Source organism: Erpetoichthys calabaricus, chromosome 14 (genome assembly GCF_900747795.2).
Source record: "Erpetoichthys calabaricus chromosome 14, fErpCal1.3, whole genome shotgun sequence".
In the NCBI taxonomy this organism is placed as follows: domain Eukaryota; kingdom Metazoa; phylum Chordata; class Cladistia; order Polypteriformes; family Polypteridae; genus Erpetoichthys; species Erpetoichthys calabaricus.
The window spans coordinates 5,259,889-5,285,945 of NC_041407.2; the positions used below are offsets into that span (position 1 = coordinate 5,259,889).

At 42.4% G+C, this 26,057-nt stretch overlaps 1 protein-coding gene across 3 annotated transcripts in view; it reads left to right on the forward strand.

Annotated features, from left to right (window-relative positions):
* Positions 1–26,057, forward strand: part of llgl2 (LLGL scribble cell polarity complex component 2) — a 65,015-nt gene that overhangs the window by 4,127 nt on the left and 34,831 nt on the right. For 2 of the 3 annotated variants that reach the window (XM_051919043.1, XM_028819906.2), the window contains exons 2-4: positions 20,013–20,116; positions 22,492–22,589; positions 23,024–23,105. In XM_051919043.1, coding sequence (XP_051775003.1) covers positions 20,042–20,116; positions 22,492–22,589; positions 23,024–23,105 — 255 coding nt within the window. In that variant the 5' untranslated portion in view covers positions 20,013–20,041. Of the gene's footprint in view, positions 1–19,902; positions 20,117–22,491; positions 22,590–23,023; positions 23,106–26,057 lie in introns of all 3 variants that reach the window. The other variant, XM_051919042.1, reaches the window with a different exon arrangement.

Below are 26,057 nucleotides of genomic sequence, written 5' to 3' on the forward strand. Positions count from 1 at the left end.
TAACATCTGTCGGTTGTAACCTATTAGTTATTCACTGACGAAGGCCCGTTTGTAATATTCTGAAGTGTCCTTTTTTTTTTTTTTTTGTTTTTGCTGCGCTAAACTTTAAATTTTAAACCTCCGCATTGCATTTCAGCTCATTAAATGTGAAGATAAACGGAGGTGTTCTAAAACGTTTGACTGGCAGTGTATGTCTGCATGTATGTGCTCCCATATGTGTGTGTGTATGCGTATATATTATAAAATAAGCCTTTTCTCTCTGTAGATGATTTTCAAAAATTAATTTGTGCTTTTGTCTCTTCTCGGCTTGGCTATTGCAACTTGCTCTACACCAGAGTTAACCAGTAGTGTGTTGTCCGTCGTCTTCAAGTCCAGAATGCTGCTCCTAACAGGCACACGGAAACGGAATCCCATCACACGGACTTTAGCTTCTCTTCATCGGCTTCCTGTTTCACTGTAGGGCTGAGTTTAACATTTTACTGTTTGTTTTTTAAGTCTTTGAGTAGTTATCTTGCTGACCTCTTACACCCATACTTTTCCTCGTGATCACTTAGGACCTCTGACCAGAATTTATCAAGGTATACAGTTAAGCTCAGAGGGGACAGTTTGTAGTATCTGCCCTACTAGGGTGTTGTACCGTGTTAGCCATTATGAATGTAGAGAAAAGCCAAGCAAAATGACACCTTTTATTGGCTAACTAGAAAGATTACAATATGCAAGCTTTCGAGGCAACTCAGGCCCCTTCAGGCCTGAAGAAGGGGCCTGAGTTGCCTTGAAAGCTTGCATATTGTAATCTTTTTAGTTAGCCAATAAAAGGTGTCATTTTGCTTGGCTTTTCTCTAGTATCTGCCCCTAAGCGTTGGTGTAGTCTGCTATTTTATATTGGGGCAGCACCAACTTTGGTCACTTTTAAAATCCAGTCTGAAAGTCAATCTTTTTGCCTTAACCTTTTAAACTTTCACAAGAGTGCTTTTTTATTTATAAGTTTTTGGCATATTTTATTTGTGTATTTGTGGAAACTGTACGGAAGTTTGGGCAACTGCAGTTGTTTTAAATGTGCTCTGTAAATTAAATTGACTAATTAGACATAAGTATATAAACAAAAGACGTGTGTGTGGAGTAGTCTGCTCTGCTCACACTCAACCACAGCCACTATGTGGCGCATGCCAGCACTTTTACATTTTTTCGCTGTTTGCTACGAAAGACCTGCGTGCAGCAAACGCCGCCGCTGTTGTTGTGCTAACGACACTGATGAAGAGAGACAATGTTGAAAGAAAGAAATCGCCATGGCTCAACAACGTGCAGGTGAAACACATCAGCAACAGGGGGCAAGGCTTGAAGTTTTTACTTAAACACATTGTCTTTCTGGAGGTATTTTCTCGAGACTAAGATTAATAGGACTCGGATGCCAGCGATCCAGCTAAGATGTGGTATCACCAGTGGGTTCTAATGAAAGCCAGTTGGGGAGCGAACACAGGTGGGTCCACTGCACTGGCTAATTCTTAAGAGTTAGGTGACGCCTCTCCAAGTTCACCAATACAATAAAACTGCTAGGGAGTCTGCGGGTTGTTTTTTTTTTTTTTTTTTTTAGTCCCGAAGATCACACTCGGCGAGTGTTATAATAAACAAACACACATGAGAACTTCTGGCTTGGAGAAAGAAGAGCTGGTGCTGTGAATAACTGGCATTTAGGTGGCAGTAAGCTGGTGAGCCCTGTCCAGATGTACTACAGGTTTACATTTAAAGGCATTAATGTTTGAATACAGCGGGTCCAGCTTGCTGTGTCCATAAAAGGAGCCCGCCGTTAGAAGTTTGTTCCATCCAACCTTGCCTGGCTGAAGATGCCAGCGTTCAGAATGACTCATCTTTAGAGTGCTCACAATGGAGTGAATCATTTCTGTTGCAGAGTTTTAAAAATAAGCACCTACAAGTATTCTGTTACTTTGCTAATATTTTATTAGAACTAATACTTGTGTGTGTCCTGCGGTGGGTTGGCGACCTGCCTGGGATTGGTTCCTGCCTTGTGCCCTGTGTTTGCTTGGATTGACTCCAGCAGATCCCCGTGACCCTGTGTTCGGATTCAGCGGGTTGGAAAATGGATGGATAATATTTCACAATAAACACACACGGGTATAAGTGGGGCTGGGTTAAATGGTGAGTGCCTGGTTGTCATTTGTATGTCGTCATGGACTAGCAGGCGGAGTGGTGGCACTGAGGTTAGGGATCTGCACTGGCAATCGGAAGGTTGCCAGTTCGAATCCCGTAAAATGCCAATAGGGACTCTGCTGTGTTGGGCCCTTAAGCAAGGAAGGCCCTTAACCTGCAATTGCTGAGCGCTTTGAGTAGAAAGAAGAAATTATTATTATTATAGCAGTGCCCTGTCCAGGTGGTGTTTCTGCCTTGTGCCCAATGATTGTAAGAGTAGGCTCCAGCTTCCCTGTGACTCTGCCGTATAATTGGGCTAAGAAAATGGCGGCAGTGTGGTGTAGTGTCCCCAACTAGCAGGACAATGCAGTCAGTTATGCCGGGGCTCTCTGGGAATGTACACTTTTGGAGTTGTAGCTCATATTTGGACCCCACATAACCTTTCACAGTAACCGTAATGGAAATATTAAGACGAGAGAAACTTGGTGAAAAGAGAGTATATATTTAACTTGCTTTAAAATGCAGGTTTTACTACTAGCATACATTGCATTATCTACTAGGTCTTAAAATGTTCAGCTGTGTGTGTGTTCAGTTCCTTCAAGCAATCTGATTGGTCAGTTTGGCTTTGTTGACACGATTGAAAGTGGAAGCGTGATTTTTGAGAGTGACACACATGAGGAGGAGGAGTAAAGGCATAGGAGTAATGGCGAGCATTGCCTTCAAAGCTGGGAAGTTTAAAAGCGGATGGGAGTTGAACAAGGCGCCTCAATGTGCCAGAGTCTGAGAAGCGGGCTTTATGGGAAGAGGCTCAGGAGAGTGAGTGATGGGCAGTAGCGGTTCAGACGCACGAGGATATCAAGGAAAGGCCTTTTAAGGTATGCGTAGGGTAACGGGTAACATGGCTAGTACCTGTATAAACAAAGTCAAGAATGTCTGTCTTTATGTATGGGCATCACTTGAACAGCTCAACCAATTTAAATGAAATTTGGTGTGTACAGTACATCTATATGGGGTAAGTAACTTATAAAAAATATATGTATCATTATTGGGTGGAGTTTTCCTTTGAGGTTAAGGGTACAGATGAGGTATTTCTTTCTCAGACAGTAAAAATAAAAAAAAAATCATGTCACAGGAAGTAGTTAACATGAACAATTTGCTATACTAGAGGCGATCATTCAGTCCATTAGGTTCTTTGTCACTACTAGCTCAGCTGTCCCCATATCTCATCCAGATCCTTCCTGAAGGTTGTCAGGGTTTCTGCTTCAACTCCATGTCTCAGTAGTTTGTTCCCACAAATCTTTGCATCAAGAAGTGCTTCCTGGCTTCGGTCCTAAATGCACTTCCCTTTAATTTTCACCGGTATCTTTGAGTAACAGCTGAAATAATTTCCAATTAGCAATACCTCCAAGGATTTGGAAGACCTGGGTTGGGTCCCCACGCAGTCTGCCAAGCTTGAGATTAACCGGTCCGCCGGAGAAGGAAACGTTCCATGATGCACTTGATTGTTCTCCTCTATGCGGCTTCAAGTGCTGCTTTGTCTTTCTTGTAGTGTGGTGACCAGATGTGGTCTCACTAGTGCATTATATAGTCGGAGCATAACATCCCTTGATTTATATTCAACAATTTTTGCAATATAACCTACCATTTTATCATTTTCAGTGCTTCTGTACATTTCTTAGTTAGTGAAAATGTTGTCAATGTGAACCCCAAAAATCCTTTTCTGAGGTTGCTTCCTGTAGCTCAGTGTCTCATTTTTATTTATAGTTGACATTCCTTTTGGCCATGTGTAGCACTTCTTGACCTTAAACTGTATTCTCGAAGTGTTCATCCAGTTCTGAAGCTTGTCCAAGCCTTTGTGGCTTTTTAATTTTCTCTACAAGTCTATTTTGGAAAGTCTTTTGATGTTCGCCGGTGCTATATGGTGAAGTCTTATGAAGCAACTAAGGAGAGTCATGCACACTGCTTCCTAAAATTACAGGGTGCCAAGGTCCTGTGTGGGTTTTCAAGACTGAAAGCCTTAAAGACCTAATCAGCAGCCCTCCTTTCCTCCGTCCATTGTCTTTTGTGTATGTCTTGGGTGTTTAGGACTCTGGTTTTCATAACGGTGCTAATCTGCAAGCTGTGGGTGGGATTCACAGAGACATTTGCACAAACTTCGCGTATCTCTTGTTAAACAGGCGGTTCTGTGGTTTGCCGAGGAGCAGTTATTCCTGTTGTGTTTGTTGGATGTTTGTATTAGAAGTGAGCTCAACCAGGAAGATTTGGTGGGAGCTCAGCACAGGATGATTTATTGTCTGGGGGCAGCACATTGATAAACTGGATACCAGTTGTTTCTGTCCAATGTATGTATGGCCAATTAGTGTGACAGTCCCCCCCTTCAACAGCTTGATGGCTGTGTGGTCAGCATATTTCAAGTAAGGGTGTGTCAATGCGTTACTGACTGTGTGACCGGTTGTGGGTGGTGGGTCGCCTTTCAGCAGTTTTAAAAATGTAAATGTAAAGCAGAAAGATGAGAAATGTTAAGGGGGCAAGATGGATGGCTGTGGCAGAGCATCCATAAGCAAAATGTTACAAATTATATTACTTTTTTTTTTTTTTTTTTTTCTATTAATTTTCCTTTTAAAAATGGACACCCTTTGTCTATCCATCCATTTTCCAAACCCACTTATTCTTAGCGGGGTCTCAGAAAGCTGCAGCGTATACCAGCCAGCCTTAAGCGTCAGTCAGGAACCATCCCTGGACAGGGCGCCAGTCCTTCACAGGGTATACACACTCCTACTAGAGCAGGTTTGCCAACAGCAATTCACCTAAAGCCAATGTCACATTAGGTGACTTGTAGTCATAGGATATGCCAGCTGCTGATCTTGTCACCGGAACAAATGACTGATAATACAAAACTGTGTGACGTCTTTCCCGCACAGTTGTGCTCGCTCCTTTTTTTTGTGGCATTGAGTAGAGTACTACCTGATGGTGCCAGTGCTGTATGAAGGGTTAACTGGTATGGCGGGTTTAGCTGTAATCTCAGCCCCTTTATTTATTTTTTTTCCTCTGTTCTGTTGTGGCATTTAAAACCTGAGACATCAGACATAGGGGCTGTTTGTGTTCCAAAATGCCAAGTTCCTTATTCCCTGTCACTGCTTTACATGTATTGTACTCCCAGATGAGCATTCATTGGTTATCGACTCCCATGCACACAGAGCCCACCCCAACAACTGAAGGGGGGGGGGGGGGTCTTAGACTAGCTGGAGTGAATCACTGGGTATATCACACGAAGAGTGCAATGCTGTCCGCCTCCGACTTGCTAAGATGATGTGCAGCACTAGCACCTGTGCCACTGAGCGAGATATTTATTGCTATTGCCATCTTTTTAACCCACTTGTTCAGGGCAGGGCCACAGAGCAGCTGGGTCCTATCCCTGCAGCCATTGCTTGCAAGGCAGGGAAGGACACCTGGACAGGGCGGCAGCCCATTGCAGTATTGATTTATCAACAAATGCAAAGCTCTCCAGTGTTTGAATTTTGTACTTTCGATGAGCTTCACTAAATTGATTGCTATGAAGTGGGTACTCCAATAGTATATTCAGGGGGATTTACAGCATAGGGATGAAGTGGGCAGCATGACCTCCTCCAAGTGCCTTTGGCATGCCATACCTGAAGCATTTTCATTTAAAAACAACAAGTGCACAGGTGTCTATCTTTAATAAGTACATTTTATACTGTTTGTATAATTCATAATTAAAAAAAAAAAAAAAATCTAAACTTTGCGTGTTGCACAACAAGCTTAACACCCGTGACAGTTCAGATAATAATAGAGTACTGGCACACAGATGTGTGGAATTGTCATGTGCTGTCTGGCATAATGAAGAAGCACATGCTCTGCTAGTTGATTCCAGAATGAAAGCCTGGCACTCGGAGGGCACAGCTCAGTATTTAACCTCGATGACCTCTGTGGTATATACTCTTCTTCTTGCCCTTCAACGTGAGATGCATCCTCTGTGTGTTCTTCCTGCAGACTGCCTGCAAAGGATGCCATAAACTGCCAGTCTGAACACAATGACAGATAATACAGTAGATTGTCCAGTTGGTTGCCTTTTTGATGCACGGTATTCAGAGTTTGATTTATTACTGACTACTTCAAAGTTGGCATGGCAGCATTGCCCCATCACAGTATACCATCCCTAGGGTCTCGGTAAATACATGAATGTGTATTGTTTTGTTGGGATTTAATGTGTCTGAAAACTTAAAAGTAGTAACATTTTTAAAAGGGACATTAACATTTTGGAGGTTGAATGCTTGGATAGATTAAGGAAAACATTTGTGCTTAGACTAATGTTCACATTACCAGGTTGAAGTGACTCAAATTGATTTTTGACACAACTCTGATGTTTTCAGGGCTGTGTCGACCCAGATATTCAATCTTTTCAAATCAGATTTGAGTCACTCTCATATCTGGTTCTAAATTGGATACATGTGACTCGCGGTTATGTGACATGAATGAGAACAGTAACATTGGAATTCATCCTTTTTTTTTTTTTTTTTTTGCCTATATGCATAGGCTGAGCACTGATGTGCCAGCTTTTGCTACACTGCTGGTGCTGACTGGATGACAAGGAGAGCTATAGCTGTGAGAACAGGCATTGCCTCGCCATTGCTGGCTCCTTTCTCGTACCCACACGTCTTTTGGTGCAACAGTGACGGTAATAGCTGTGAAATCGGCAAAAGCAAGCCGTGTGGCTTTTTTCTCGCCATTTTGACCTAATCACTTATAACTGGGTGACACTGGTCACCATCGTCCAGAGCAAAACGCAGCACATATTCTAGCTACTCGCACATCCAATTTGGTGTCTCACAAATATGACATTTTTTTACTGCTGGTGATGCAACTGACTTGTGCACAAAGATATCATTGTGTGCGTACGTGCCATTTCAGAGGACAGGTGTGCTCATTTACAGTTGATACAGCAGGTCACTTGTGCTTATGAATGTGATCCATCAAGAGAAGCAAATCTAATCTGAGCCAAAAATCAGAATTGAGCAATAAGACTTGCAATCTGAACGCAGCGTTGAGGTTCTAATGAATGGCATAAAGCCATCCATAAATCCTTAAATCTTTTGACAGGAACACTAAACTGTGAGTTATCATCCAGACCTGCATTTTTCCAAGTGTTATTAGCTCAGCTTTGAGATTTGTAACTTGACATCTTCAGACCCACTTAGGCACAAGTCAGAAAACAGCCTTGGACTTGGCAGCCATTCCATTACAGGGCCTGCTGGACGCTTGTACACTCACACAGGGCTAGTTTAGAATTGGCAGGCCATCTGTGGCACATATTATTGAGCTATGGATTAAAAACTGGAGAAATGGCCACATGGTCAATGGGATGAATTTGCTGCCTGCACGGTGACATAGAGGCTTGATGTGAAGTTGAAACCTTTACATTTTATCAACTTACATAAAAGTTCTAAATTACTTCTAAAGGCAACATGTACATTTCTCTCTCTCTCTCTCTCTGTGTATATATGTATGTGTATATGAATTATTTAGGACTGCGTTGTGTGGAAGGTGGAGCCTATCCCATTGGGTGCAGAACAGGAACAATCAATCCCTGGACAGGTCAGCAGTCCAACACAGGATGAACGAACACACACACACACACTGCATTAATGTATAACAACAATAACCTCTACTGGTGAAAATTGGGGACCAATGGTGCTAAAATAAAATGCCACAAAGGCTAAATACAAACTGCAGTATACACTCTGGCCATTGTTTACAAACATAATAACTTGATTATAAGTTCTGTACACACATGCACCATGTCCTGGGGGATTATCAGTAGATATACTTGCAGGGACCATGCTTTAATTACAATAAACTTTTCTGCCCACCAGGCTGCTTCTATATATATATATATATATATATATATATATAAATACGTACTAGACATTAAGCCCGATACAATAACGGGCGCTAGAATAGTAGTGCATAAACATTAGTAGGAACAGTCTATATTAAATGGCAAAGGACCGTCTATTTTCTGTTACAATAATACTGGCTTGTATGTGGCTGTAATATGCGTCACTGTATTGTGTGCCTTTAATTTTCTCTCACAGTAATACGTCTCTCCAGCAAGTATTTTAATCTGTGCTGGCGTGCAGCTGATTATTGTATGTATGGCGTCTCCCCAGCAACGGATTTTATGTGCGCAAAAATAAATCTACTTTTAAAAGTCATCCTATTATAATATCACTAGGGGGCTCTGCCCCCTGCTCGCTTCGCTCGCCAATCCCTGGCGTTGGGACATGACAAAGAGTGAGATGTATGAATTAGATATAGAATAGTGTGCAGCGGCTCCTCAGCCGACTCTCGCGGACTCTTTTTGCGCCTGCGCAGTACGTCTTTTTGCAGCTACGGCCCATTGCCGGATGTGCCTGCGTCCATCATCCGGTTTAGCATTCTCGGTTAGTAATATGGATATATAATATAATATCTACAGTATATATAGATAAAATTATATCTCAGTAACAGCACACTGCATGATAATGTGCAGTGAATACACTTGACTTGAGCATTCATGGTATTCATCTTCTTTCTCTGTACGTTTATCATTCGTTTGTTCAGAGGTTGATGTGCTTGGTGCTTCCTGAGCAGCTCTTATTTTCTCCACAGTAGCGGCCCGCTGCTTCTCTCTTCGCATTAAAACTGATTAATTAGTTTTGTGTTGCAATTACTTAGTACGTTTTCTTTAATTTTTCACTTAATCTGGCACTTAAGTCTTCAATCTGCCTCAAGAATGATTAGCAAAGGTGGTAGAGAATGAGAACGGCGCCCGTACGCATGCGTTGCACGGCCGCCCTGCTGCGCGCTGCCAAGAGTTGATTCTACAATAAAAATAAAAAGAGTAATAAAATCATCACCATGAAAGCGGATAGTAGATGTCACGTAGTATCTGTGTACCAAATTTCAAGTCAATAGGTGAAACGGTTTGCGAGCTACAGGTGATTTAAAATCCTGGACAGACAAACGAACAGCCACGGTAGCGTATTATAGAAGAAGAAAAAATATATATATATATATATATATATATATATATATAATGGGGAGCAGTAGAGTGTGTACACCTGATGAGCCCAAATGAGGGAGAAACACGTGTCACATACTCTTTGCATTATTTGACAGTAAACTATGCAACATTCCATGATCTGCTTCTCGCAACTGAAAGAGGGCACCGTGGCGGATGTTTGCAGAATGGCAGACCAACCACAAGCGTTACCTGGTAGGTAACCACCCACACAATTCAGGTCGTCGAGACTACGAATATATAATTATATATATGAGGCAAAGCCCCTTTATGTTGCGCCACGGCGTGTGGTTCGTTTATTTGACAGCCTGGAGATCGGAGTAAATACATTCATAGCATTCGTAGTCTGAACGTATGTGGTTGGTCTGCAAGTCAGCAAACATCCGCCACGGTGGCCCCCTCAGTTGCGAGAAGCAGATCATAGAATGTTACATAGTTAACTGTCAAATAATGCAAAGAGCGGCTAAACGACTTTATCTTTCTTCTGAGGTTTCGTTTTGCTGACGTGCTGGCCTTGCTTGTGTTATTAGTGGCTAAGTGAATTTTCTGTTTCCTCAGAGGCGGAGCCTTTACCCTGACTCCACCTCTCACTTCCAGGCCGGACAGACACACCCACTTCCACGCGTAGATGTGTGTGTGTATGTATGTAATATATAACACATTAGGTTGTATATTTTGTTCTCCTTTGTTTGACTGAGTTTTATTGTAATGTTTTGTTTCCAAATTTAAGGAAAGAAATGAGTTCAGAGTGAATTCACACAACCTGGTGAGCTATGAGTAAGGTTTCAGCATTAAAATTCACTTTTACACGTGCAATATTTGACTTTGTTATTCATTATATTTGTTTCCTTCTGTGCTGCCGTCTTTCTGAAGTTAATCATTAATTTCTCAGGCTTAATTGACCTGTTTTATAGAAGAGTGAGTCATAAAAGTAAGCAGAATGAATCAACTGGGTGGCCATCAGTGCTGCAGGTTCTCTCCCTTCTCTGTGATCATAAGGGAGTTGGCCTTTCTGTTGTTCTGAATCCCTGGTCAGATTCCAGGTCTGGTACCACAGATCATTGCCACCACCATTTCAAAGCATATGACTTGGTGATTGTTGTGGTCTGTTTGAAACATGGGGGACACGCATGAAACCTGCCAGCAAATCCATTTAAAAATGTTATTGGGCTGGCCAAGGCCTCCTCCATTTAAAAATGTTATTGGGCTGGCCAAGGCCTCCTTTTCCAACTGCCCAGAAGATGCCACCTGGCTACCCTCACTCTGAGCGAAACTGTGGGGTCCTGACACTCTAAATGTTCAATAGAAAATACAAATATTTTTGCTTCCTTTAGTTCTAGAAAGTGTTAACTTGTAGAAAGTGGACATTTTTAGCAGCCAACTTTGAAAACTCGTGATTAATTGTTTTAATCCATTAGAATTTCTAGGTAATGAAATACTCAAAATTAATGCTGTTTCTTTGTGCAGAGTTTTTGTAAATTTGTTAAAGCTGGTAGGTTACATATTTCTTTTAAGACCAACATTACATCATACTTCTCAAAGCCCGAGTTGCTTTTGTTACTTTTTCCTTTGTATTATTGATGAATAAGCTTGTACTTGGAGGTCCTCCAGAGCTGTAAATCTTTTATGACTAAGATTGTAATCTGCATTTTATTTGACTCTAGCTTGGAATTTTCTTGTTGAATTTTATTCCCATTTTTTTCTAGCCTTACTTTAAATAAAATAAAAAAAAGTCGTCAAACATCCGCCACATCCTCTGAGTTGCGAGAAGCAGATCACAGATATGTGACACAGTACCTTCCAAATAATACAAAGAGTACATGATGCGCGTTTCACCCTAACTGGGGCCTATCAGGTGTACGCACCTTTGATTACGGGGATCGAACCTCGGACATCGGTGCCTGAGGTGAAGCCTCTGACGTTATACCACGGCGGCTGGTTCACTTACTTGACAGGGTGAAGATTGGAGGTCCGATTCCTGTAAGGGTAAATGAAGTTATTTATACCCAAGAGCCCCAGTTAGGGTGAAACACGTGTGGTGTACTCTCTTTATTATTTGGCAGGTTCTCTATCACATAATATCTTGTTTGACAACTAGTTCAGTTATGCAATTTTAGAATCAAATCATTAAATTGACTGAAAGGGTTGGGGCGGATGACCCAGGAGCCTCTGTGACATTTCGTATTGAAATTTTCTCACCCTGACTCTACAAGCTGCTTTCTTGAATGAGGGCATTTGCTGCAAGTTTTTGTTCAAGTCAGGTTCTTAGCTGGAGCCATTAATTAAAGATTGACAGATTGACTGACATTCTCCATGTATTAAAATGCATCACAGTAGCCATGAAAATGGATGTGTAGGATCAGCAGTTAAGCCTACCCTTGGGTTCTGGGAAGAAAAGCATGGCGTCCAGAGAAAAATTCAACGGACTCCTTACAGACAGGGATTTCAACTGGGGACGCTGAATCTGCGAGCCTGTAGTGCGTTTATTTATGAATGGATGGCAGTACGGTGAGAAGACGAGCAAAGAATGCATGCGTATTGAGCAACTCGAGACTGAATGTTGTTGTTTGATCTTTTATAAGAGGGAAGGTTGGCAGTTTATTAAAAGATTAAACTCTTACTTGGAAGTAAATTATTAAATTTGACTGGCATAAAAATCGATAACCTGTATGAACTGCATTATTTTTATCGTTTATGCATTTTTGTTTTTTTTTTGTTTTTTTTAAACCCCTAATTCCCAATTGTGCTTTACTCACTCAGAATATGGAACCAACTTAGAAAGCATTTTAAGATGGAAAATCTTTTATCTGTGGCACCTCTGCAAGAGAACCACCTCTTTCAACCCTCACAAACATATCCAGTTTTTAATACCTGGAAAAGTTTTGGGATTAAAATGCTCAGAGATCTTTATATAGACAACATATTTGCATCTTTTGAACAATTACGTTCAAAATTCAACCTCCCAGCTACACATTTCTTTCACTATCTTCAAATTAGAAATTTTGTTAAACAGAAATTGCCCGATTTCCCCCACCTCGCACCCTCCACGATGCCGGAAAAAATACTGCTCAATTTCGAGGAATTAAACACCATTTCCGCATTATATAAAATCCTATTAGAGTCCCTACCTTTCAAAGATCCAAGAGGACATTGGGAAGAAGATCTCTTAATATATCAGAAAAGGAGTGGAAGGTAGCAAAGCAGAGAATTCACTCGAGCTCCATATGCGCAAAGCATAGAATTATTCAACTAAAAATTATATATCGCGCTCATTTTGTTTCGCTTAAAACTGTCCAAAGTGTTTCCAAGGCAAGATCCAACCTGCGAACGCTGCAATCAAGCTCCTGCCTCACTGGGTCACATGTTTCTGGGACTGCACCAAACTAACATCATTTTGGAACAAAATTTTTAAGTGCCTTTAAGACAGTCTTGGGGACTACAATCCCTCCTAACCCATTAACAGCTGTGTTCGGTGTTCTTCCAGACGGACTTGAATTGGAGAAGGACAAACAAACGATGATTGCATTCACTACACTCTTGGCACTCAGACTTATTCTGTTAAATTGGAAGAATCCTAATTCTCTTCTGATAAGTCAGTGGGAAACCGATGTTTTATATTATTTGAAATTGGAAAAAATCAAATTCTCAGAGGATCTGTACAAAATATTTTCAAAACCTGGCAGGATCTAATCAATATTATTTTAGAATAAGAGAAATAACTTACCGCATTTACTTCCCTTCTCCATCTCTTATTTACCTATATATTTATTTCTCCCTTTCTTTTATTTATTGTTGCCTTATTAAAAAGCCCTAAGCAATTCTCCTTTGGCTAAGCTCTCCTTCTCAGGGGTGGGGTTTGATTTGTCTTCAATTTTGTTTGGTTATAAATTGATCTATTTGTATGGAATGATTACAATAAAAATTAATAAACAGAAAAAAAAAAAAAAAAACCCTAATTCCAATACAAGGCTCTGACATCTCACGGCGTATCGGACACAAGGTTAGGACTCTGGCATGGATGAGAGACCAGCCCATTACTGGGTACACTCGCCAACACCCTCCATGCAGTGTCACTCTATAGTCCGCGTTTAGCCTAATTACTCTCCCAAGATATGCGGCTCCAGATGTGGACCCTGAGCCCCCTCAGGTTTCATACCTTGTTGTCATGTGACTGCTAAGATTCTTTATATCTTTGGGAAGTGGCAGGAACCCAATGTACCTGAAGAAAAGGTGGGCTGATGGAGGGGGGTGTGGGGGCGGGAGAGATGCTGTCCTTCACAAGGGCAGCAGGGCGGCTGGGATTTCAAACCACAACACAGCAACAATGGCCTGCCTTTTGTAATCGGATGCCATTTATTTTATATAGATGGTGTTATCATGTGGTGCGTTTTACAACCAAATTCAATTGTAAATTTATAATATTACAAGTTTAGGTGAAAGGTAAGTGAAAAAAGATACATTGATTAAACCAAGCAGATGCAACCCACATAATCCGTACTTGTGAGGCATTTTTCAAGTGTTAAGTTATTTCTTCTCAGACGTGATTTATATGCATTTTCCACACACGACTCTGTTCCAGAGTCCAGCATTTTTTTATATATTGTTAAGGATATTTTGGCTGCACTGGCATTTTACATTGAAGTTAACTGGGCACGGGTGAAGCCGGAAAACAAAAAGCGTTAAAACTTACCATAATACTTTGAAAAATAAACTTTTTGGTGGGGACATTTTTTCTATTCCAGTGGTTCTCAGACTCGATCCTGTGGACCCCCTGTGGCTGCAGGTTTTTGTTGCAACCTGATTCATAATCGGTGATAATAATTGAAAGCAACTGATCTCATTTAATTAGCTGCTCTTTTTTACTCTTATTCTGCATTCAGAAAAGCACAACAGTATGTTTTTTACATTTATAAAGACATTTAGAAATCTATTCTAAAGCTATAAATGCTTAACTTTCTTTTGTTGTTTTTCCTGTTATTTTCCCTCCCCTTTTCCTGTGTAGTTTGCTCCCTTCATTTAACCCTAATAGTGACAATTAACAACCAGCACAGCAGACACCCGGGATGATGAAAGCAGCGACGACTTCAGTGTCAGACCCGCTAATTTAGTAAATAATCAAATAACCAGAACACCTGGAAAAGCAGAAGGACAATTAGGTTGAAAACACTGTGAACGACTTAAACGACATATTCCCCATATAACAGCTAATTACATTTGAATAAAAACCTGCCAAACTTGCATCGACTCCAAAACACAGAAACTGGGAAGTAACGACTCGCTTAATTAGGCTGAGAGTCCAATGAAAAATGGAAGTTGATTGGAACAAAAACCTGCAGCCACAGGGGGTCCCCAGGACCGAGTTTGGGAACCGCTGTTGTGTTCTATTTCATCTAAAGCAGAAGATTAGTCTCCTAGCTTGTGACTTTTGTTAGCCGTACCTTTCACTTTATTTTATCATTTTGTAAACTCCCATTTTTCTTTTTTTGTAATTCTACCTCTGGAAAACCTGTGCAAATGAAGAATGGAAATTGTGACTGAGTGACTTGTGCCCGTTGGTCATGTAGTTGTAACTTCCTTTTACGTGATATTTTTAGGCCCTAATGCCATTCCTTCTTCAAAAACATTTCTCTGTGTGTTCTACTGGACGTAAATTGAGGCAAACACACACACACATAGACCACGGCATTGAGGATGACACAGTTTTACTGTTCAGGTTTGAAGCTGGACTGTTATGTTCAAGGGGTCATTTCTGAATTTGTTTTTTTCCTGTATTTTCATGTTTCTGGATGCATCAGGTTTGTACAATCTGCCAGTGTCTGTGTGTCTGTCTTTGTATTCATCCAGTTGCCATGTCTCTGTCATTCCAACAGTTGGCAAATCCCAAACATTTGTTGTAATAAAATGCATTGCATTTATCATTCCAACAGATGGCGCATCACAAACCTTAACACTCCTTTTACGAATCCCATACCAAATGGCATATAAAGGAGACGCATGCATTGCAATCTGCACTGCAGACATTAAAGCTTCTCTGTTGTGGCCGCTGAGCCCCAGACGCAATGGCATAGACAAGTCCCAGGTTCACAAAGTGTCTCTCCAGGGGCTTCTTTTCCAATTGCTCAGCACAAACAAATTCTTTCCTTTTTCTTTGTTCTCCTTAAACTCTTTACTCCTCCCAGATGTGTGTTGGCCATCTCTGCCCCCTGACTCCAATTCACCGAGACAAGTGGCAGACACTTTTTATCTCCCCACCTGGTGCTCAGTCTGTTGCGTCTGGGAGGCACTTCTGGATTAGGCAGGACCACCCTGGACTCTAAGTAATTAATTTGTGATAGTTCCCCTTTGTGGCCACCACAGAACCTGACATGGCAGCCGTATGGGACCACAACGTCCATGCTGCCCTGTGCACTGTCATACCCGGGCCTGCCAGCTGGGATGCTGCTATGCAGCATATAGGAGAACAATCTGCCCAGACCAGGCATTCTCCTACTATCCCATATTTCTGGCTGCCCGACTGAGAAAGAGCCTGCCAACCACTTGGGCTAAGTTGCTCCACCAGCCAATATGCCCATCTGCGCCTGCTAGGACACCAGCTGTGGTGTACCTGCTGCTGTTCGTCCCTCCACTTTCACTTCCTAGGCACAGAGAAGGAAGATTGCTGCTCCCTTCATGACCATCCCTTGTTTTGACTCTAAGGCCAGGTAAGGGAGCAGGGTCCGGTCTTTCCATCACCCCGTTATTTGCCTCGGTACTGGTGCTGTGGTCTGAAAGCTGGTATTGACACCAAAGTCAAACATTTAGTACTGATCCAGCACACACACACAGACAGACATGGAAGCATACAAGTTATTTAGCCCTTTCCTCATCCTCCTTTTGTGCAAACAGCTGTAAAGCACTGTGCCCCTCCCCCCCCCACCCCTCGTCCAATATGACGGCTTTCTTTGCACCGATGAGAGGCCGTTCTGTTACAGCTTGTCTTTATTATGCGCTCCATAAGCATGAACTATTTGATTTGTCCGCGTTTATAATGTCACAGTTGAAGTAAATCGGCAGAAGGCAGAACAATCAAACTCCATGGCACCCTTCATTATACTAAATGAAGTCGTGTTGTATGTTTGCTTGCCACATTTTTCTCTTTTTTTTGGTTTCATAGATTAATATCTGGGCTACTAACTTGTGTGTGTGTGTGTGTGTATTAATTGGAAAGAATTCGAATCGCATTCAGAGGACATTTTCTGCTACAGTAAAATGAGTTGGCACATCCATAGAATTCTCACATTTGCTTCTGACATTTTTCTGTGATGAGCATTCGTCATTAAAGCCATCTTCAGAACTGAGGACAAAAAGCCTGATGAGCAGTTGTGTGTGTGTGTGTGTGTGTGTGTGCTGTTAATATTTAACATGTCAGGTTTTATGTTTACTTTGTAACTGTAAGACATTTTGAGTAACTGTTATGCATTGTACACAAAGACATTCTAATAACGGGTTTTAAATATTGCTGTGGGCTATAAGAGGAGTGAGGATGCACTCTGTAATGTCGGGTAGTTTTGAGAGAAAATAATCAAAAACGTTCCCACTGCTAATGGCAGCACTCTGTAAACATTAGGGTTTATATTAACGGTGAATAAGATCACATCTGCAACAGTCTGATGTTTATAGCGCCCATAAAAAGAATTCACACTTTTTTTTTTTTGTTCTTGTTATGCGTCTTTTGAAATCCAGTGAATCTAATTGGATGTTTTGGACGCTGAGCCACAGATAAGGACCCTTTAATGTCAAAAGTGAAAACAGATATTTGTAAAATGGTCTAAATTCATTTTAAAACACAATTTCTGGACCTCCTTCAATTCCGAATCTAGAAGATGACAGCCTCGGGTCTGCGTGCTCAGGTCTCCCTCCATCGCCGCTGCCCTTCTTCTTCCTCCTTCTTCTTCTTTGCCCCACTGCTCGAGCTCTGCCAGGTGTCCTGGTCTTTGTCAGTGAGCAGCCTTTGTCAAGTCCAACCACACATTCTCTCTTGTCCTGAGATCTGGACTCTCTGCTTTTGAGAGTTTCATCAAGTGGGTTTACTCAGCTGAGTAGCTGCACACAAGCCTAAGATCCCCATTTGCAATGCCAAGCATCGGCACCGCCACTGGAGTGATGAATCGCACTTCACTATATGGCAGTTTGGTGGATGGCAGGCTGACTGATACCTTCCTGGTTGTAAAGTCTGGCAGAGTTTGGGTTAGGCCCCTGTTAATGCTACAGCAGACAATTGTGGCTTACAGTCACATGACAACAGTTTGTGGAGGTCCTTCTGTGTTCCCTGTGGTCCATAAAGAACGGAGGAGCTCAAGTGGCCTGCACAGAGCCCTGACCTCAAGCCTGTTGAACACCTTTGGGATGAATTGGAGCGCCGATTGCCAGCCAGGTCTTCTCCTCCAATGTCATCACCTGACCTCACAAATGATTTTTTGGGTGACTGGGGCACAAATTCCCACTCCAAAAACCTTCTGGAATGAAGAGTGGTGGCTAGGGGCAACTTCTTATTAGTCAATACGATGCCCAACAAGCTCATACACTCTACGGCCAAACGCTGGTCTACACCTGTATCGGACCATTTCATTTGTGCCGACTCTGGGACACTGACTGCATTAAGTGTGCTTTGGTAATCTTGAATCCCCCACAACAACAAACAGAAGGGGTGCCCTGTGGCCAAAGCGGCCTAAGTGCTTATCTTTGTTTTAGAGGTGGGCCTGGTTTTCTTAGCAGGTATTGTATACAAACACAACTAAATGTGTGTGGCATTGTCACCTGTTTACTGTAGCGTGACCCACTTTTACACTTTTTATGTTGTTCCTTTGACTGTTTTAAGTTTCAGTAGTGGCGATTGAATTACTTAACAGGAGGAAATCTTTTAAAAGTATACGACGTTAATCACGTTGTGTGTGTTACGTGCAAACCTGGCATTAGACGAATGGATTGGATTAAGGAGAGGAGGAAATGGAGGAGCAGGAAAACCTTTAGAAGTTCAGCTGTGTTTTGATAGACCAGAAATCCTCATAATAATTCATTACGTTTATATAACGCTTTTCTCGCTACTCAAAGCGCTCTCCACACAGGGAGGACCTGGGAAGCGAACCCACAATCTCCTTATTGCAAAGCAGCAGCACTACCACTGCACCACCTGTGAGGATAAATGGGCCTGGGCGTGAACCACAATGCAAGTCGTCTTGAAAGTTTCTTAAATTTTGATCCTTAATTTACAGAGCTGACATTATATTAATCCCAGTTTGAATGTTAAGCTTCTAGAAGTTCTTGATGACAGGAAGGTGACCCACCCACCATTCATAATACTAATTTTTTTTTTTTAATATACATAAAGTCTACACCAGCATTTCCCAACCTGTGGGCCGTGGCTGACCCCGGATAAAACCCTGCATCCTCCTCACCGCTCCGATGATCGCAGCAGCGTCACAGGTGATCCGCAGTGGACCCCACCGTGACGATCGTACTCCACTCACCGAGGAGGAAAAGCATCCTTGATGGAGGGCAATTCATCTAACACTCTGAGGCCCCTGTGACTGCACCGGTCCAAACCCCTGCTTTGATGTCTGAAACGGACAATCCCACTCCCTACTCTCGAACGGTTGTGATAAATTCACGGAAGGGGGGACAGTGTGGTTCAGGAACACAGTGGGATGTGAAAAACTGGGTCACAACGCCACAAATGTTGGGAAACACTGATCTGCACTTTATCAGGTTGTTTATTGTGCTATATGTCAACCCTAGACCTGGGGACCTGGGTTTGCTTCCCGGGTCCTCCCTGCGTGGAGTTTGCATGTTCTCCCCGTGTCTGCGTGGGTTTCCTCCGGGCGCTCCGGTTTCCTCCCACAGTCCAAAGACATGCAGGTTAGGTGGATTGGCGATTCTAAAATTGGCCTTAGTGTGTGCTTGGTGTGTTTGTGTGTGTCCTGCGGTGGGTTGGCACCCTGCCCGGGATTGGTTCCTGCCTTGGGCCCTGTGTTGGCTGGGATTGGCTCCAGCAGACCCCTGTGACCCTGTGTTCGGATTCAGCGGGTTGGAAAATGGATGGATGGATGTCAACCCTATATGTTAATGGGTGGCACAATGGTAGAGCTGTTGGGGCGCAGTAGGGAGACCTGGGTTCTCCATGCATGGAGTTTGCATGTCCTCCCCTGTCCATTTCCTCCCATTGTCCAGCGTTCTGCAGGTTAGGTGTTTGATGACACTAAATTGTCCCATGTGTGGTCACCCTGCCCTGTAGTAGACTGGCGCCATGTTTCTGCCTAGTGCCCTATGCTAGCTATCTCCCTACCCCACCGTGACCCCGGTCTGGAGTAAGTGGGTTAGTAAATGGCTTGACCTCCTTATTTTATCTAATATGGGATTATTGTTGTCCTGTTAGTTTTAATTTTCCAAACGGTGCGGTTAAATGTCATTCAGAGGAATGAAAAAAAGAAAAACGCATGCAAAGATGAAACCAGTCCTTCCAGTTTCTAAAGTTGCTTTTGTTTATTTAGGCTCAGCATTTTAATGCTTTGGCAGGAGTGTTTTATTCATGCGGTTAGCTGTTGGTATTTATGTAAAAACACATTTTATTTTGTCAACAGAACTCTTAAAATGCATAGCAGTAGAAGTTGTAAATACATTTTAAGTATCCTTTTTCTTAGGATTCCCAATGATCCTCCCCACATGCTGTAGAGTGGGGGCAATCCAATGAAATGGGTGACAAACACGGTGGTGAAATGAATGAACGCTCACATGTGTCCCGTCTCCTCAGTTTTCTTGTAGGAGGCTGGTGGGGGTGAAATGAAGAGATTTCGCCGTCAAGGGCAGGAATCCTTGAAAGATCGGCATAAGCAGGACCTCTTTCAGTTTAACAAGGTAAGCTGCTCTTGACTGTGTCCTCTACTGAATGTTTCACACTTGAGTTTGCTCGCACATTTGTGTTGCGTTGGCATCAAATCTCAATCCAGACCTTTAGTCTGGATTTACGGTAAGGGCCGTGTTGTACTTAATGCTCAGAACACTCACATGCATGCATCATGGCTGCCACGCGTTCCCAGGGCTTTTTTTGACATGTCATCTTAAATTAATGTGACATGTGAGCAAGTTGCAGTACCAGGAAAACTCTTGGGCGGTGTGTGTTCAAATTTTGGTACGTGACATCCACATTGTTTACTATCGGCATCTCCATAGTGACACACATGCCTGTCAGAATAGCTGGCACTAAATCGCCAGTTCTTTGGGCGTGGATGTGGAAACACAGGCAAGAGGGAATGGAAGCAAATTCGAGGCAGATATGTCCATGCAAAGCAGAAAACATCCGAAATGAGAATTGGGGATTAACACAGTGTGATGACAAGCCGCACTGCAGCTCCAATAGGATCAATGATGGTGCTGCGATATTTGATGAATGGTTCAATGCCGTGAAGCCAATCTTCAGTGCTGAAGGTTTTCATGGTGGTTTTCTTCATGCACTTCTCGCATATTCCCCATCGTAATGACGCGGTACATTTAAAGGTCTCACATCTCACCTTTTGTGCTGCTGTTGTCTTTAGCAAATTCACAACCGCATATCACACTGCCACCTGCTGGCATCCTCCACATTTACGTAGAGTACGTACACATGTATAGTCGGTACAATACTTGTGTAGCAACAACATCTGCAAGCGTACGTGTCGTATAGCGTCAAGTATATCCGGCCCTAACAAGAACAACTTTTGAGTTTAGCACCTTTGCACACTGCACGCTGCCCCAGAGCTGTGGATGAGCAGCAGACTAAGACTGAGACTAAATGCCATTGCAGTGGGCTTCTGGAGTTGGAGTAGTGGAACAAAGTTGCATACTAACTTAGACCACCTCGTGGCGGGACATTACAAAATGAATTCCACGTGCATCAGACACACTGCTATGGACATGAGAGAGCACAAATATGCCATTTGAATATATGGAAACCGTATTTTATGTTTGGACTGATGTATAGCGTAATACTGAATCAAATATATTTAACTCTGTGCCACAGAAAAAGACCAAGTGATGCACTGAAATATTAGAACAATAGGGACGAACATCTATTTAACCATTAAGCTTCATCCAAAAAAAAAAAAAAAGCATTAAGTCTTTGTGTCCCTAATTAAGAAATCCCCTTGGCTGCCAGTTTCATTCCTTTGGGAATGCCATGGAAGTCTCTGGATTATATAGGACTGTTTCTTATGTGGATGTAAGCAACACTGGAGCACCACAGGGGGCAGTCCGGCCTCCTTTTGTCTTCACTCTGTACTTCACCGTCCAGAAATATAACAGCAGGTCGTGTCACTTGCAGAAATTCTCAGATGATTCTGCACTTTAGGGGGGTATTGATAAGGGGGATGAGACAGAGGAGAGGAGTCGGGGGGAGAACTTTTGAGAATTGTCTGCGACTTATCATCGGCAAAACCAAGGAACTGCTTATTGACTTTCATCACACCAAACAGCCTCCATGTCTGGTCACTAATCAGCGAGTGGATGTAGAGGCGGTGTGTTGTAATCCTCGTTATAATGTGCATGTGACTACAGGGCTTAGTGGCTTCCACTGTTCCAGTGACACGAACGTTGACAGTTGCTGCATTGTGAGCACTGCTTAGGGGGCTAACATCTTGCTTGTCCTTGCACTTGATCACAATAATGTTGTCAGGCCATTACTGTTGGACCACAGTGAAGCTTTAAGTGTCTGAATTTGCTTGGCATATCTCGATGGTTCTGTCCTACTGTGCCGTATGCGTCACTTTCACTTTTCGTGTCAACGTCTGGTGACCAGTTCACATCGTCATCACCGTCTCTCTATTCAAGCACTTGTTCTGTTTTGATTTATCCGAAAACTGCCTTTACGCTTTTTTTGTTGGATGCTCCGCCCTACTCATTAATATTTATGAGTTACCTTAGACTAGCAAAAACACATAAATATGCATTTTTGTTTGCAGCAAGTTATTTCATCCACTTGATGGCTACAGAACACTGTCTCGAGAGTTCTTCAGGCTTATCGCTACCATTATACGTCACCCCGAGTCTGACTCGGGTTTAACCAAAATTAGATAGAATTCCCAGCCCGAGTTACGCTCGTAGTTAACACCAAGATGGTTAAAAAGTGTGTCTGCAGAGATGCATGATCCTCTTTTTCTGATTAATGGATATTCGTTTTAATCTACAGGCTCCACAAGGTATCAGCTTTGTTTGTTTGTTCAGTTTTAAATTTGTATTTTGTTTTTGTCTGTTTTAAGACAGTGGAACATGGATTCCCTCACCAGCCTAGTGCCCTTGGATTCAGCCCCAGACTCGGACTTCTGGCCATTGGGACCCGCTCTGGAGCAATCAAACTGTATCCTTAAAAGTGACTGCCACTAGAATGCCTTGTAGAGAGGAAATGTGGCCTTATGGGTAAAGGCTTTGCAACATAGAGTTTAACCCAATTCCCACTTCTTACTCGCTATGTAACCCAATTCTCTTAACCAGCTGGACTCTACCTCTATGCTTATAAAATACAATGGGAATGGCGTTGACACAATGTAAAGGCGTTGCAAAAGAAAGATAGGCCAGCCATGCAGCGCAAATATTGATATACAATTCTGATACTTTCGATGGTTTTATTTGAGATCCTGTTATCTGTCACCAAATACAAGCTCCATGGCTGCCCTTCTGACCCCTCTAATCCAGTTCATGCTTGTGTTTTGTTCAATGGGCTGTACAGAAGTAACAAATCTTTAAAATGTCAATAATTGCTTTTCTTTTTCCTTAACACACTTTGTATTTTAGCTACGGCACACCAGGAGTTGAGTTTATGGGTCTACATGAAGCAAATGCTGCAGTCCTGCAGATACACTTCCTAGCAGAACAGGTACTTTGTTCCTAAGTAAACTAATTATGGCCTGTAACTAAAGCTTAAACTGTCAGCGGCGTTCGTCACAGATTTATAACAGCCGTCGCCCTACAAACTGTCTCTTTGTTTCTGATGCTTTAAGTTTTCATTCAAGAAACAGAAATCTTTAGTTGCCATTGTACTTGGTATGCCATCTCCCGTTAAAGCGGCAAGTTCATGGAGTATTCAGAATACAAGGAATGATTAACTTAAAGAAATGCATCACCCCAAAAATTCTAGATTTTTTTTTTTTTTTATGTACCTACCCCATGTAGGAGAAAAATGTTTGCTTGCTTTTGTAAAGCTTTGGTCACTATTGGTTGCTGTAATATCAATGTGAAAAACGGAACAAAGGAAAAAAAAAATCTCATGTTACTCACGTTACATAATTCACGTCTGTTATCCAGTTGTATGTTCAAAATGTGTAAAATGCATGCTTTTTTGTTAAAATATTGCTAAGTAATTACGGAATAAACGGAACAGAATAAATTGAACACCACACTGGCTACTCCTGGAAATGTTCTATGAGTCCATAGTAGCCAGTGTGCTGTTCTATGCTGTGGTCCCCTCAGGAACCTGATCTCAGAAAGAAGCCCAATGCCTGAATAAGCTTATCCGGAAAGCCTGCTCCATCACCGGCCGAACCCTGGACACACTGGAAGCTGTTGTAGTAAAGAGGATGTTGGCAAAATTGGATTCCATCATGAAAAATCTCCTCCAGGGGGTGCTCTCTCTTAGAGCACTGTTAGCCACAGGTTCATTCCTCCACCGCGCTGTGCTAAGAAGTGCCTCTGGGGGTCTTTTCTGCCCACTGCTATCAGGCAAATCAATGCTTCTTCCTGGGGCATTCGTTAAGTTTATTTTGAAAATATCATTTAGAAATATCTTAACAATATTTATTAATTTATATTATTTTTATTCATATATTGACTGATTGGCTGTATTATTTGTCCTGTCATTCTGTCACGCTGCTGTATGCGTGATGAATTTCCCCTTGAGATTAATAAAATTTTGTCTAATCATAAACAGGAAAGTAAAGTCTTACAGGGATGACTGTTTGAATTGAAGACCCGCCTCTCCTCCTCATCCATTGGTCAAGAGTCCTGTCTTCAATTCAATATGACTGTGGCTTAACTCGCAGTACCATGTAAAGCCATTGCATGGGCACAGACTCCAACAGGTGGCATGGTATTGGCTGTCAGAAAAAAGGAGGGGCTTGCAATGCTTTGGAAATATATATATAATTTGACACATCCTGGGATGTCTAGTCATATAATAATATGACATGCTCAGCAGCTCCAGTCATCAGGTATGACTTCCCCGAATAGAGCTCGTGTAATGTGACATCAGCTTTAGGTTTAGTGGATTCATGTGCTTTAAACGTTTCTCGTAGTTCATCCCCTAGATATCAGGGTGTCCCAACCGCTGTTTGAGCCTGTAGTATATATCTTTGCCGGTCTATGAAAATCCTGAAATCCCCAGGTCCTGTTGGTTTTTTTTAGCTGATGTTAACACTTTTCAGATAACATTTCAAACTAAAAATGACATCATGTTCTAAATGGACACTTGGAACTCCAAGGGGAGGGTATCTGCGATCAAATCGTGACATATCTGGACACTTGAAACTCCAAGGGGGACTCCAAGGCCTCCGATCTAATGGTTGTAAATCTTGGCATTCAAAACTCTAAGAGGAACACCTCTGGATCTTAGAATGGCATCGTGTTAAGCATTGCTGGATTGATTTTTTTATTTCATACATCTGCATTTTGACAAATGTGTCTCTAGTAGCAATCCAGTAAATGTTCAGAACCCAGGGTTGTTTTTTTTTTTTTATTTCTTAAATTGGCATTAAGTAACGGTGGAGCATTTTTGTTCTTTATTTTGTTAAGGTCACCCCATCAACTCGAACTTTTAAGACCCTGATGTTATCGTATAAAACCATTTAAATATTCCTTTACCCTTGTAAACACAAGGGGGCGCCACTTTTCCCCAAACCTCAGAGACCATAATGCCCAACACACTTTTAGCTTTAAATAAAATAAATTTATCAAACCACAGCACCTCCCGAAATAAACGCCCATACAAAGATCAATCGCAGTGCCAATAGAGCAGCCTGTCTCCCTCCTTCCTTCCTTCCTTTCTCCAATTGAGTGTTTCCTCCAGACTCTGATTCTCTAATGTGAGTTGGCAGGCTTCTTTTCAAGCTGGACCCGTGCGTGCTTCCTGTGCCACACTGTGTCTTCCCGGAAGCATTTCCAGGTCATATAGAAAGTAGGGAGCTCCTCCCCAGACAGCGCCCTCTATCAGCACCCAAGGACCCTGACAGGGTTGCACTTCTGGACTCCAACTCCCAAGCTCTCCTGCGGATGTCCCAACTGGGCTGCCAAAAGGGCACCTCTGCCATACGAGAGGTTGAAACCGTTCCCCGCTTCCAGCTCCTGCTGGTCCAAACATTATTGTATTCTGGCCGGGCGCAAAGTCGTTTCTTTATCCAGCCGGCCAACTCGTCTGTCCTGTCGTTCTTTTATGTTTGACCTGATGTATCTCTCCTGGGTCTAGCTTGAAAAGAAAGCCTGCCAATTCACATCGGAGAGTCAGAGTCCGGAGGCAACTGTTCTGTTCTGGCCTCCCGTCTGGGTAAGAAACTGACCTCCTTCCTGACTGGGATGCTGTTCTCCTTCTACACTGTTCATATGCAAGTTCTCCAGCCTCACTTGAGCTACGAGAGTTGGTCTCTAACCTGTAAAGATTTTCCAAAATGTTTTATTGAGTACCACCTGATTGGTAGTTGATCTTATTTTTCTGAATTTATCATTTGAAATGTCATGTTGAATTATTCTGCCTTTGTATACTTGTAGAGTATCCAGTAAGCCACTGCTAGATGGCAACGCCGACACTAAATGATAGCCATGCTGTCCCTTTTGGGGGGCC